The sequence below is a fragment of the Nicotiana tabacum genome, chromosome 1, assembly GCF_000715075.1.
Source record: "Nicotiana tabacum cultivar K326 chromosome 1, ASM71507v2, whole genome shotgun sequence".
NCBI classification, from domain to species: domain Eukaryota; kingdom Viridiplantae; phylum Streptophyta; class Magnoliopsida; order Solanales; family Solanaceae; genus Nicotiana; species Nicotiana tabacum.
The window spans coordinates 154,194,487-154,209,148 of NC_134080.1; the positions used below are offsets into that span (position 1 = coordinate 154,194,487).

The following is a 14,662-nucleotide window of genomic DNA, read 5'->3' on the forward strand; positions in this document are numbered from 1 at the left end:
AACTCCGTAACTTGAGTCAAATGGTACCGCATAAATTGGAGAGGGAGTATTCTTTTTTAATTTCTTGGTTTCGTGTGTATATTAGGATCTCTACTATATTTTTTCCCTAGTTATTTTAGGATCTCTGTTCTCTTGCTTTGTTTTCTTTCCATTTTAGCTGTTCTTCGTCAGCAGTGATTAAGAGTTCTAGTTTAGGATTCCAGTTTTTCCATTATTTAAACGATTTTCTCATTATTTTATATGGACATTGAAAGTAGTTTTATTTATTTTTTGATAAATTAATACTGTTTTCGTTTTATCACTAGTTTCTCTTGGTTTTTATGATGTCAATTATCACATTTTCTTATTTGTTACTTCCCCGTCACCAGGGTGTGTCAGGGAACAAACAGGCATAGATCATCAATTAAGAAGTTGCTCACTCTAGATTCTATCTTGCTAGCCCAGCCTACTACTCTTCAAATGCTACTGAGAGGACTGCAGTCTTCTCTGATTCTGAGATTTTTTTTGGAAAGGAAAATGCTTCCAGATGAAAGTTTTAATCTTGTTACACCAAAACCGTATCTGTATCTGGACCTTAGTGTCCAACTAAGCGACCCTCACAGAAATGTCATCCTGCAGATGACATAGTAGATTAGTAGCTTGTCAAATCTTTCCTTAAAGAGCTTGTTGTGGTCCAAATTCTTTTGTTGCCCTCAGTCCTATTTTATCTGTGTTTAACTTGTTGCAGAGATTAAAAGATAGTTTGACTAATGTGATGTACTTGCAGAAGTAAAAGAATGCATTTTACTTGGTTTTTTGTTTTCACAAAAGAAGGATTACTTTATTCAAAAAACATCGACTACTTGAGTTGGAATGCTTGAAAGCTCTTTGAAGAGCTGAAGTAACAACCTTGGAAACCAAGGTTCGAATTCTAGATGTGGCAACATTAGGTGAATTCTTCCTTATCTACTTAATGCTTTAACAGGCAGAATTACCCAATACCTGTGTTGGTGGAGGTAGTATGTATTCAGTGGAACATCACAGCTATAGGAAAAAGGAGCTGTTCTTATAATTGAGATGTTTTCCAATTACTGTAAGATGTCCCAATTTGGAAAGTTTTTAACATGAAATAATTGGAATAATTAATAAATCATTGAGTGGATGAGGTACACCATATATTATTCCTGAAAACGTCATGCTTGTGTATGGCAAATCCTGATTTTAAACATCTTCCTATGTAGTTCTTCAGCGAATTGGGTTTTGCAAGTTGTTGCACTTTTCTTTTTCGTAGATCCTAATAGAAACAAAACTAATATTAGATAGGCAGTCCAGTTACTAAAAATTGAGTGGTCATTGTTTTTCGGAAAATTTATTTTACCTGAATTTGTGTCTGTTGTGCTTGTTGAGAGCTACATGTATACACTTATGTTATTCTGCACTCTGCCTACGTAGTGTTTGGCTAACAAATCACAATTTTCATTTTACCATTTTAACGGGATCAGGTGGCTTCGTCTTTGAACTCCTCATATTGCTACATATTACACAGTGGCTCCTCTGTCTTCACATGGACTGGAAATCTTACCACCTCTGAGGACCAGGAACTTGTTGAGAGGCAGCTGGATCTTATCAAGGCAAGTTGTCATATGATGCTTTCTCATTGTGAACATGTATTACTTGACCTTTATCTGCAAGCTACTAAGGAATTATGCTTGGTAGTCTTTACTGTTAGAATAGTTATGTGAATGTATGTAATTAATCCTAATCCCTTATTTAATAGGAGTAGGTTATGTATTATGTATACATATAAATAGAGCTTATTGTAACATAGAAAATTAATCTGTAATATTATTTTCCCGTGTCATATTTCTCACATGTATCAGAGCAGCAGTGAGAAAACATTCGGGAAAGAAAACTCACTCAAAACAGTCGCCGTGCTTCACTTCCGGCGACCAACCCGTAAAAATTTCTCCGGCAGACCCCTTCCCACGTGCCCTCATGCGCCGCCGGAAAATATTTTCAAGCTAGTCTCCGTCGTCACGCGCCGGCGCGTGAGGCTTCTTCCGGCCATTTTTTGGCCGACCTTCTTCAGGACAGCCTGGTCGCACAGCAATTCCGAGCCTACCCATACTTTTTTCTTTTTATTCCGATCACTTTGAGATTTTCCGGCAACTACACTGACTTTCCGGCAGCTACAGTGATTTTTTCCGACAACTTTTTTGGACAGCTTACTCAGGAGGTTATTCCGAGTCTTTTCGTTCAAGTTTAAATCAAATTCCGACCACTTTTATACTCTTCGGCGCAACATTATAATGGCATTCATATCAGAAGCCTTTAACTCACAATCCGTTGGATCCATTCCAGATGGTTTCATTACCATATTATATTGAGTTCCTTCAGTACAAAGCACGTAAACAGACATCTTCAGGATTAGCCTCCGTTGTTCCAACAGACAGTAGCGTGACTTTGTGTCTCCCAATCTTCAACCTCCGAGTCTTGGGTCATTGATTCAGGTGCATCTGATCATATTTCTGGTAACAAATCTTTTGTCACTAGTATTTCATATTCTCAATCTCTTCCAACAGTTACAATGGCCAATGGGTCTCAAGCCATGGCAACTGCAATAGGTCAAGCAAGTCCACTTCCTTCCTTACCTTTAGACTCAGTTCTTGTTCTTTATGTTACTGGTAGTCCTTTTAATCTCATAGCCGTTAGTCGCTTAGCCAAATCACTTAAATCTGCTGTTTTATTTCTTGGTGACCTTGTTTTTATACAGGAACGTAGTACGGGGCGGATCATTGGTTCCGGATGTGAATCAGATGGACTTTATTACCTTATCCTTGCAAAATCACATGGACTCGCATCTTGTCTTCCTTCAATAACTTGTCCCATTACTGATTCACCAGATTTATTACATAAACGGTTGGGACATCCTAGTTTGTCAAAACTTCAGAAAATGGTACCTGGCTTATCTCACTTGTCCACTCTAGAGTGTGAGTCATGTCAGCTCGGTAAGCATACCCGCTCGCATTTCTCACTGCGTCTTGATAATCGAGCAGAGTCACCGTTTACTTTAGTCCATTCAGATGTTTGGGGTCCTAGTTGGGTTAGTTCTACTTTGGGATTCCGCTACTTTGTCAGTTTTCATTGATGATTATTCCAGGTGCACTTGGATATTTTTGATGAAAAATTGATCTGAGTTGTTTTCTATTTTCCAGACTTTTACACGCTGAAAATCAAAATCAATTTGGGGTTTCTATCCGCATATTTCGTAGTGATAATGCCCTAGAGTATTTGTCTTCCCCATTTCAGCAGTTTATGAACTCCCATGGGATCATTCATCAAACATCTTGTCCGTACACATCCCAACAAAATGGGGTAGCTGAAAGAAAGAATAGACATTTTATTGAAACTACTCGTACCCTACTCATACAATCTCATGTTCCGCTGCGTTTTTGGGGGATGCAATTCTTACATCTTGCTATCTTATTAATCGTATGCCATCTTCAGCTATCCAGAATCAGGTTCCATTCGCTGTCCTGTTTCTCCACTTACCTTTGTTCTCTCTTCCACCCCGTGTCTTTGGAAGTACGTGTTTTGTTCATGACCTTACTCTAGGAAAAGATAAGTTAGCTCCTCGTGCTCTTAAGTGCATATTTCTGGGTTACTCGAGAACGCAAAAGGGATATCGATGTTATTCTCTTGACCTCCAGCGGGTTTTTATGTCTATTGATGTTACCTTCTTTGAAACCCAATCATACTTCACAAGTCCAGTTAATCACTGACATTTCTGAGGTGCTACCAGTTCCGTCTTTTGGAGATTCAGTCACTATCTTCCATTCATCTTCCTCTATAGATCCAGTCGCAGCTCCACCACCTATAGCTCCAGTTGCAGCTCCACCACCTATAGCTCAAGTGCCACCACCTAGTCTAGTTCAACCTTCTACAGCTCCACCACTGCTGACTTATCATCGTCGTCCGCACCAGCATCAGGCCCGGTTGATTCACGTCCTGCACCTGACCCTGCTAATACTGTGCCTCTTAGTCAACCGATTGCACTACGAAAAGGTATACGGTCCACACTTAATCCTAATCCCCACTATGTCGGTTTAAGTTACCATCGTCTGTCATCATCCCATTGTGCATTTGTATCATCTTTGTCCTCTGTTTCCATCCCTAAGTCTATAGGTGAAGCACTGTCTCATCCAGGGTGGCGACAGACTATGATTGGCGAGATGTCTGCTTTACATACGAGTGGCACTTGGGAGCTTGTCCCTCTACCTTCGGGCAAATCGACTGTTGGTTGTCGTTGGGTGTATGCAGTCAAAGTTGGTCCAGATGGCCAGGTTGATCGACTTAAGACTCGTCTTGTTACCAAAGGGTATACTCAGATATTTGGACTCGATTACAGTGACACTTTCTCTTCCGTGGCTAAAATAACATCAGTCCGCCTTTTTCTATCCATGGCTGTTGTTCGCCATTGACCTCTCTATCAGTTGGACATTAAAAATGCTTTTCTTCATGGTGACCTTGAGGATGAGGTTTATATGGAGCAATCACCTGGTTTTGTTGCTCAAGGGGAGTCTAGTGGCGTTGTATGTCGGTTGCGCCGGTCCCTCTATGGTCTAAAGCAGTCTCTTCGAGCCTGGTTTGGTAAGTTCAGCACAGTTATTCAGGAGTTTGGCATGACTCGTAGTGAAGCTGATCACTCTGTATTTTATCGACATTTTGCTTCAAATCTTTGTGTTTATCTGGTCGTTTATGTTGACGATATTGTTATTACCGGCAATGATTAGGATGGTATTAGTAAGTTGAAGCAACATCTCTTTCAGACTAAGGATCTGGGCAGATTAAAGTATTTTCTGGGTATTGAGGTCGCTCAGTCTAGCTCATGTATTGTGATCTCACAACGGATGTATGCCTTAGATATTCTTGAGGAGACAGGAATGACAGGTTGTAGACATGTTGACACTCCGATGGTTCCGAATTCTAAACTTCTACCAGGACGGGGGAGCCTCTTAGTGGTCCTGCAAGATATAGGCGGTTGATTGGTAAATTAAATTACCTCACAGTGACTAGACCTGACATTTACTTTCCTGTGAGTATTGTGAGTCAGTTTATGGATTCTCCCTGTGATAGTCATTGGGATGCAGTTGTCCGCATTCTTCGGTATATAAAATCAGCTCTAGGCAAAGGCTTATTGTTTGAGGATCGAGGCCATGAGCAGATAGTTGGATACTCAGATGCTGATTGGGCAGGATCACATTTTGATAGACGTTCTACGTCTGGATATTGTTTCTTAGTAGGAGGAAATTTGGTGTCTTGGAAGAGCAAGAAACAAAATGTGGTTGCTCGGTCTAGTGCAGAAGCAGAATATCGAGCAATGGCTATGGCGACATGTGAGCTAATTTGGATCAAACAGTTGCTCAAGGAGTTGAAATTTGGTGATATTAGTCAGATGAGACTTGTGTGTGTTAATCAAGTTGCTCTTCATATTGCGTCAAATCCAGTGTTCCATGAGAGAACTAAACACATTGAGATTGACTGTCACTTTGTTAGAGAAAAGATACTCTCGAGAGATATTGCTACAAAGTTTGTGAAGTTGAATGATCAGATTTTCACCAAGTCCCTCACTGGTCCTCGTATTAACTACATATGTAACAAGTTCGGTACATATGATTTATATACACTAGCTTGATGTATACATATAATTAAGGCTTATTGTAACATAGAAAATTAATCAATAATATAATTTTCCCGTGTCATATTTCTCACATTTACATTTAATGTTTATTTGTTGAAACCTGCGTAACTCGTTAACTTGCGACTATGTTTTTGGACTCGGTTGTGGGTACTTGATCCGAATGCAGATATAGAGGTCGGATTCTTCATCACATGAATTTAGGATCAGGGGTATGGGTCCGAGTGTGGATATAGGTGCTGGGATACGACCAATAAATGTAAATTACGACATATATAAGTATATAATGCGATTAATTAAAGTTATTTAACTACACTAATAAAATTTCGTTCCTTCTAAACACTTAATATTCTATTCATAAGATACTCGTGTAATATAGCATAACGTTCAGATACTTCATATAACTTTATATATATGACATGAACCAAACTCAAACCAAATACCCAATTAATCTATACTTCTTGGTCATAGATGTAGTCAGAGCACCCAAAAGTAACTTGACCAATCCAGTGTGGATCCCACACCCACACCTAAATCATGTCAAGTCGACACAGGTGCGACAAGGAATGTGAAGGGTCTGAGCATTGAACCAGTTTTGTGCTCTCACTGAAGCATCTTGGTTCTCTTCATAAAAAACAAAAAAACAAAAACTGAAGCATCTTGGTTCTATTAATTATGCTATATCCTTGTCTTATTTGTCACACACAATGTGCAGCCTGATATGCAGTCGAAACTGCAAAAAGAAGGGGCAGAATCTGAGCAATTTTGGGAGTTATTGGGTGGAAAATCTGAATATCCTAGTGAGAAGATTGGACGGGATGCTGAAAGCGATCCTCATTTGTTCTCGTGCACCTTCTCAAAAGGTAAGGATTCTCACTTTCTTTTTGTTTTTATTTTCAGAATCTTTTACTTAAAGAATAGATCAACATTTTTGCAGTAATATGGTTCTTTGCTTTTAGTAGTTCAACTAATTTAATTTTCTTCACTTCTCCATTTCTTGGCTACTGGAATTTGACTTGATCTCCAGGGGATCTAAAGGTGAGTGTTCGGATGGACTGTTCTTTTTATCGCTCAAATCTTCTTAGACTTTTGCAGTTTGTTGTTTTGCCTAATTACTTCGTGAGAGAGGAGGGGAAGTGATAAAATACAATGGTCACAAGATACACACTGTATCCTATTACAAGTAGCTTGTGTATATAATAGATAGTTATTAGACACCTTAAGTGACGAAGTGTGGATGCCCACTTATCATCAAGTCAACACTAACGGAAAAATTCTAGACTTCACTTTGACTTGATTCTCTTAAAACTTGTCCAATGTGACAACTCACCTCTGTATTACAGGTGACAGAGATCTACAATTTCGACCAAGATGATTTGATGACAGAAGATATTTTTATCCTTGATTGTCATTCGGATATTTATGTTTGGGTTGGCCAGCTGGTAGAGTACAAGAATAAAATGCAGGCTTTATCCATTGGTGAGGTATGCCTTCAACATTTTATCTAGGAAGTTCTTTCATTACTAAGGTGATTATGAACTACTAAATATAAACTTCCGCATTTATTTGTTGGTGAGGTTTACTTTAGGTTGTTAATCTGAGTCTTCAGAAAATTGGATTGAGCATGTTATAGGATTATCCTGGTATGTACTATTCAGATAGGACATGCCTTGTTTGAATTCCTTGAATGACTGGAAGTTTTAAGGGATAAACCCTCAGTTTGTTCTGTAAAGAACTGATGGAGTACCAAAATTAGGTTTTGTTCTTTGTTGCAATTTAAGAAGAATGTCGAGAGAGCTTAGATGATGAAACTCTCTGCTGTTGAGGAATCTATGAGTTGTAATTTCGCAATGCATCGTAGCAAGATAAATTTGCAATGCAAATGATTTTTTATTTTTTTTAAAATTCAAAATAATAAAAGCAAATTGGTTAAGGGATTTGTGACAGGATATATGGAAGTCAAGAAAATGGTTCAATAGCAAAAGTATTTATAATCATTTGATCTAACGAGAGGATGAGCATAGTAAGAAAACAAACTTTCATCGCTTGACACTGCTTCTTTGAGTAAACAAGAGAGAGATAGGGGAGCCTCAAGGAAAATATTCTAGTGATTGAATCGTGATTGAAAGGGAGCTGAAATTAGCTTATCAATTACTAGCTTGAGCTTCTCAGCTAACAGCTTAACAATAATTTTATAAACATTTCCCAACAAGCTAATGGGCATGAAATCTTTCACCTTGACTGCTCCCTTCTTTTTTGGAGTTAATGCAATAAAAATAGCATTTAAGCTTTTAACAAAGGTATCTCTCTGATGAAATGGTTCCACAGTCTTCCAAACATCATTCTTCACAATATTCCAACATTTCTGAATGAAGTATAGATTAAAACCATCTGGGCCAAGAGCTTTGTCACCTTTGAAAAACTTGATTACAACCTCCAACTCTTCCATCGAAAAGGGTCTTTGCAGCCACTCTTTATCATCTTCAGAAAGCCTCTTTAGATTTTCATTTTCCCGGGTTGGCCTCCATTCTTCTGTTTCTCTGAAAAGATTTTCATAAAAGCACTGTATATGGTCCTTTATGAGTTTCTTATCATCATTCAGTTCCCCATCAATTACCATCTTATCAATGCAATTAAATCTTTTATGGGCATTGGCTGGTTTATGGAAGAACTTTGTATTTCTATCTCCATGTTTTTAGCCATAGACACCTAGACTTTTGTCTCCATGATATCTCCTTAGCTTTTGCTACCTCCTCTAATTCCCTTTCAATAGAGTTTCTCTTTGTCTCTATCTGCTCCTCATCTTGATTGATTCTTTGTCCATGATCTATCGCTTCCACTGGCCAATGCCTTATTCTTCTTCTAAATATCCAAACACTTCTCTGTTCCATTTTTCAAGATCACTTTTCAGCATCATTAATTTCTTGGCAAGTGTAGCATCTGGTTCACCTTAGATATTATAAGAGCTCCACCAATTCTCTTAACTGTTAAATAAAGCCCTGGTGTTCGAACCACATATTCTCAAACTTGAAGTATCCTTTTCCTTTTCTCCATTCCTCACACCCCAGAAGGATTGAACAATGATCAGAGGTGGTTCTGGGGAAAACCCTCTGTATCACAAACTTGAAATGTTCATCCCAACCTTCTGATACTAAAAATCTGTCTATCCTGGAAGCACACTGACTGTTTCTTCCCCTAAACCATGTAAAAGCATCCCCATGAAGAGGCAGATCAATCAGAGACAGATCATGAATGAACTTTGAAAAGCCTCATTGCTCTTGTATTTCTGGCCCTCCCTTGCTTCTCCTCTTCAAATCTTATCACATTGAAGTCTTGCTCCACATTTCATGGTTGTGTCATAATCCCATTAATTGCGGCAGTTTCCCTTCATAGTTTTTTCCTCGTTTTCTTGTCGACCATAAACTCCTTTAAAAGCATATTGGAGCCCAGAAGTAGCTTCTTCCAGCATAATAGTTACTGAATGCTGTCCCAAATATTTCTCCAGGCAATTCCATCTTCTTTTGTCCCAGAAAATAAGAATCCCACCACTGTTCCCTTGTGCTTCCAACCCTACCCAATCAGTCCATCTTTAGCCTCCAATCTGACTGATACAAGAATGATATATACCCTCCATTTTTGTTTGTCAGACAAACAATATCAGCATTCGACTTCCGCAACAGAATGTTCACCATGTCCCTTTTATCTTTGTCATTTAGACCTCTAACGTTCCAGCATATGACTTCAAATTCAGTGATCAATTGTCAAAGGCCTCCTACCCTTAACTCTGCTCCCTTTTCTTGCCTTTCCCCCAAAGCCCATCCCCAACTCAAGAAGCTTCATCTCCCTTCATATTTTTTGTTTGCGAAGTAAAGAAGGAGGAGGAGGAGGAGGAGGAGGAGGAGGAGGAGAGAGAGGTTTCTTGGGTCTAGCATTTTCAACTCGTAAAAGGAGCTCCATTAGCTTGTCTTCAACATCAACTGATTTTATCCCCAGTTGCTTGCTGATTTTTAGCATGTTCCTTTTCGCCCTCCTTGAAGCTTCAATTTGATTGAGTGGAAGTAATAAGGCCTTTACTGAAGAATTTCAGTATAAAGTTTGGCATCTTGAAGAAGATAGAATGTGAATTGAGAAATAGCTGGAGAATGTGACATTGAAAGAGCTCTTCCCAGATTTGTTCAGCCTTGTCTTTTATAAAAAATACACTATGGTAGACTGCTACCCAAAGTAGCTTGTTTGTTGGACTGCAGCACTTGGTGCTTGTCTGAAACAAGATAGTATGTGGAAAAAAAGCCAAAAAGAGAAGAAAAAAGGAAGAAAAGAAAAAGATTAGGCCTCAAAATCTGCAGTTGATGTTTTCTTTGTGAAGATTCCACTGGATCAATCGGCCACCTCCTATTATATTGCATGCAGAATTGGTAAATTTGAATAACATTTTTCATATGTTTGGAGTTCAGTTGGTGATGTCAGAAGACTTGATGTACTCAACAAGTGGTTGGGAGAAGAGTTAGCTATGATTTAGAGACAAATCTGGAAATGATTTTGTTATGTATCATTTGGAAAATTTGGATAGAAAAGAAATAGTAAGTGTTTTGAGGGGAAAAAGGACTACATTTCTTTTGTACAGTTTAGATGTCTTTGAAATTTTGGGCTTTTGCTTTAGGATGAATATGGTAAATGATATAGCACATATTATGGACTTCTTAGATTCTTTCAATCTATAAGCTGGGTCAAGTCCACACTAATCTTTTAGCATACCCTTGGGTACTTATTGCCAAAAAAGTACACCGTGGAACGAAAAGAAAGAGGGCTGGCTGTTCAGTCTCATGTATCATTTAAATAAAACTTGTCAAAGAAATTTCATGTGTGATAACTAAGTGTTATCTGTTCCTTTAAATGTGTGATTTACAATTTAAACATTGATTAAGAAAAGAGCAGGAAAGAGAGTCGTGTCAAGAGCTACTTCCTTGAATGATTGCAGGGAGCCCCGACGTGAGGACTTCCAAATAGAGAACTGGAACATAGTTTCTAGTTTGGGACCATTTGGTTCGAGGACTAGTTATTTAGGGATTGAAATACGGAATTGGTTGTTCGGTGAATGATAATTTTGAGATTGTTATGTGATGAAATATTAACAAGGACTGTTGTGCAGTTGTAATGCCGAAGTGAAGAATTAACTTTGTCACAGTATTGCTGATACACGTCTTATTCCATGTCTATCGAGTATAAAGTAAAACATAGATTCCCGTATACATTATACAGGAGATCAAATACTAACTTATTAATGCAGTGTGCTAATAATCCAAATTTTATACCAGAAATCAAATAATGCATAATGCTGAGTTTTATACGTAGATTACTTTTTATAGTGCAATCAAGTGAGCCCTGAGTGTCTAGCAGGGTGACATGATGGTCCCAAATGGGTAAGAAATATCAAAGCTCAAAAGACTTTTGCGGAAAGGCCAAAACTGGGTGGATGTCTAAAACATGTTCGAGTGTCCAAGTAGTGTCACACGAGCATTCGTGTAGGATTTTAGTAAGACCCAAACGCCCAGCTTAAATTTTGGTAATCTGGATCCTAGGTTGCGCTTTACTCTTCTTATGTAAGTAGCTGGATGTACTGATATTCCAATGTAATTGTGACATCATCACCTGTTCAACGTATTTTTCCAGTAGTTGCTATTGGCATTTTTCTCATATATAGGGTCAGAGTTAATATTTTTAAAAATTAAGAATGAACCCTTTCCATTCTCCTTGATAGGGATGTATAAAGTGAAGTTACATGCTTAGCTATTTTGTTTAGAACATGTAACCCATGTTCAAGAATAGGGTTTTTTTTTTTTTTTTTTTGATAGCTAACCCTTGTTACTGAAATTCCTTGACATTTAAACAGCAGAGTGATTCACTAAATAACTCACAAAACCCCCATCATCGCCAGCATTCTTCATCTATGCTTTCTTTCTACACCAAAAGAGTTAATTATCTCTTACTTTTGTGGACTTCCTCTTGCCTCAGCACCCAAGTTCCAATCTTTGAAGACATGTAGTCTTCTTTTTCTTGAATTCCTCTGTGAATACAAGATTAACTGGATAATGCCGTTTCCCTGGGAAGTATAAGATAACAATTCTTCAGAAACCTAAACACTAGTTTTGCATAGTTTATGAAGTGCTAAAGCATAAAGTTTATAGCTGCACAGTTTAACAAAACCAAAATTGAATTTGTGATCTCGTGGTTTGTTAATTTTATTTTGTAATATGACATTATCTTTGATCAATTCCATCAGAAATTCCTGGAATACGATTTTCTTATGGAGAAACTATCTCACCAAGCTCCAATATATATTGTTATGGAAGGGAGTGAACCGCCTTTCTTCACTCGTCATTTCAGTTGGGACTCCATTAAATCTGCTGTAAGTGTCTTAATGATGTTTTCATATGATTTCTGACGCTAATTTTTGCTAATAGAGAACACTTGGCAGATGCATGGGAACTCATTCCAAAGAAAGCTCACACTAGTGAAGAATGGGGGCCCTCCACCAATGGATGTAAGTTTCTTCCTATATGTACTTGCTGTCTTTCCTTTCCTGGAACTACAGTGGTAATGAATTACTATACGTTTCATTGTCCATGTTTGTTTTATTTTCTTCTTTTACCATCTGGCACTTTGTTAGTTCATATGACACTTTGTTCGTTGATTTATCCTTTCAAATTTGTTGTTGGGATTGCAAAAGTCAAAGCTGTTTTATCATTCTTATAAGATACGACTTATAGAATGCAAACTTTATTTCAAAGTCTACTTGAAGAGATGGCTTTTTCCCTTTGTATACATATATTTCTGGAAATAGAATCATCTTGCTCTTAGGCGCTTCCACGTGATTTTGGTGTCTTGTTTCTTCCCTGTATAGACTGCTGTCCCTTTTCTAATTTTTAGCGTTTGGGTGAGTTCTTTGAGTTGTTGTTGCCCTTCATGTAATGACTCCTCTATCTTCGTGCTGATTTTTCTAACTTTGCATGCTTTGCTTTATCAGAAACCTAAAAGGAGAACACCTGTGTCATATGGTGGAAGGTCTGCTGCCCCTGAAAAGTCACAGCGATCGAGGAGCGTATCTTTCAGCCCTGACCGAGTTCGTGTTAGGGGCAGGTCTCCTGCTTTTAACGCACTGGCAGCTACTTTTGAGAACCCAAATGCTAGAAATCTATCTACGCCTCCACCAATGGTGAGAAAGCTTTATCCAAAATCTGTGACTCCAGATTCAGCAAAATTGGCACCCAGATCAGCTGCTATTGCAGCATTAACAGCAAGTTTTGATAAACCTTTACCCGCCAAGGACGTCATAATACCTCGCTCTATCAAAGGTACAGTCTCTTTATCTTGGAACTAACAACTTCGTTTCTCCATATGAGAAAACTAAACCTCTTCAAATGATGAAGGGATCCCTGAGGCACCAAAATTGAGCACTGAAACCCTCACATCAAGTCCTCAGGCAAACTCAAAGGAGAACTCAGTTAATAGTACAACAGAGGAGGCTCCTAAACCTAAACCAGAAACAATACAGGAAGATGTGAAAGAGGGTGAAACTGAAGATGAGGAAGGACTTCCGATCTATCCTTATGACCGGCTTAAAACAACAGCAGCAGATCCTGTTACTGAAATTGATGTAACTAAGCGAGAGGTGCGTCTTCAGAAAGCTCCATTTGGAGGATAGTACATGATGCTTTTTTTGATTTTACTATGATCCCCTTTTTTTTTTCCTTCCCTGCAGACTTACTTGTCTTCAGAAGAGTTCAGAGAGAAATTTGGGATGGCTAAGGATGCTTTCTACAAGTTACCCAAGTGGAAACAGAATAAGCTAAAAATGGCACTCCAGTTGTTCTGAGTGCATCCAGGCCTACTCTCTCCCAGGTTGCTGCAGCATAGACTGCGGATAGAAGAAAACATACTTAGAGAATTTTACAACCCTTCTCTATCAATTTTCGCCCATTCCAATTGCTTCCAGTTTTCTATAATTGGCTCATACAGCAACAAGGGACCAATTTCAACAGTGTTGAGGGACAGCGCCAGTGTAATTTTAGCTGCTACTGGTCCTATGTTTCGGAACTGAACAGGACTAAGGATCCCTTCTTTACTTCCAGTGATATTTTTGGGGGTTTCTTTTTGCTAATTTATTATAAGTTAGTTGCTTGATTCTTTTTGTTTGTTGTGAGTTTGCATTTTTTTACGCATCCTATTTCTTTTCCAATTTTTTTTATTTTTGGTTGGTTTTAGCCATCATTGATTTAATAGAAAACCTGGGGGTTTGCAAATGAAAACTCATTAGGCTGTGACGCGAGGTTGTGTACAGTGTGTAACCACTCCACTTGTTATTTGTTTAGTAAATGGAAGTCTTGATTGGTTTTCCCTAATTCCTAGTTTCTCTGCAGTGTTGGGATTGTTTAATTTCTGTAAGTCTGGCTGTTGATTCTTTTTCCCATTTAATAACAATCAAATCTTCACTCTGTTAAAATTTTGTGAATTCCATCAATAAGTCTGATTATAATGTTACATCAGATATATCGATATACTTTTGTTTCTTTTTGTGATTGCAAATCTAGATTCATCTTCTTTTTTCTGTAGTGGCTTGAGGCAATTCTGAGACCCATGTTCCTGAATACAAGGCATTGACGGAAACTTGTATGCTTAATAGATGCTGGGAGTTAGGAATACTAGCGTCTGGCAGATATAAATATATAATAGTGGTAGATGCGAACTTTGTTTTGGCACTACCATCTCAAATTGACAGAGAAAAAAACTAGGACAACCAGCTGAAGGAAACAGAAAAATCTGATGCTAAACTAAGTTCTAAAAAAGCACATCTTTTCGTTTGCTATTCATTTGATTTCTTTTTATCCTTATCATCTACCCAAATAACAGCAGGAGTGGTGTGTTTTTTATAATCCTATTCGAACATCATTCCTTCGCATATTCAGGAACATATCCCACAATTGAGAT

General features: G+C 38.2%; 1 protein-coding gene across 2 annotated transcripts in view; it reads left to right on the forward strand.

Annotated features, from left to right (window-relative positions):
• Positions 1–14,076, forward strand: part of LOC107806812 (villin-4) — a 34,550-nt gene extending 20,474 nt beyond the window's left edge. For both annotated transcript variants that reach the window (XM_075254123.1, XM_075254118.1), the window contains exons 15-23: positions 1,482–1,610; positions 6,393–6,540; positions 6,705–6,715; positions 7,021–7,161; positions 11,958–12,083; positions 12,153–12,218; positions 12,702–13,029; positions 13,105–13,346; positions 13,437–14,076. In XM_075254123.1, coding sequence (XP_075110224.1) covers positions 1,482–1,610; positions 6,393–6,540; positions 6,705–6,715; positions 7,021–7,161; positions 11,958–12,083; positions 12,153–12,218; positions 12,702–13,029; positions 13,105–13,346; positions 13,437–13,550 — 1,305 coding nt within the window. In that variant the 3' untranslated portion in view covers positions 13,551–14,076. The remainder of the gene's footprint in view (positions 1–1,481; positions 1,611–6,392; positions 6,541–6,704; positions 6,716–7,020; positions 7,162–11,957; positions 12,084–12,152; positions 12,219–12,701; positions 13,030–13,104; positions 13,347–13,436) is intronic.
• The last annotated feature ends 586 nt before the right edge of the window (positions 14,077–14,662 follow it).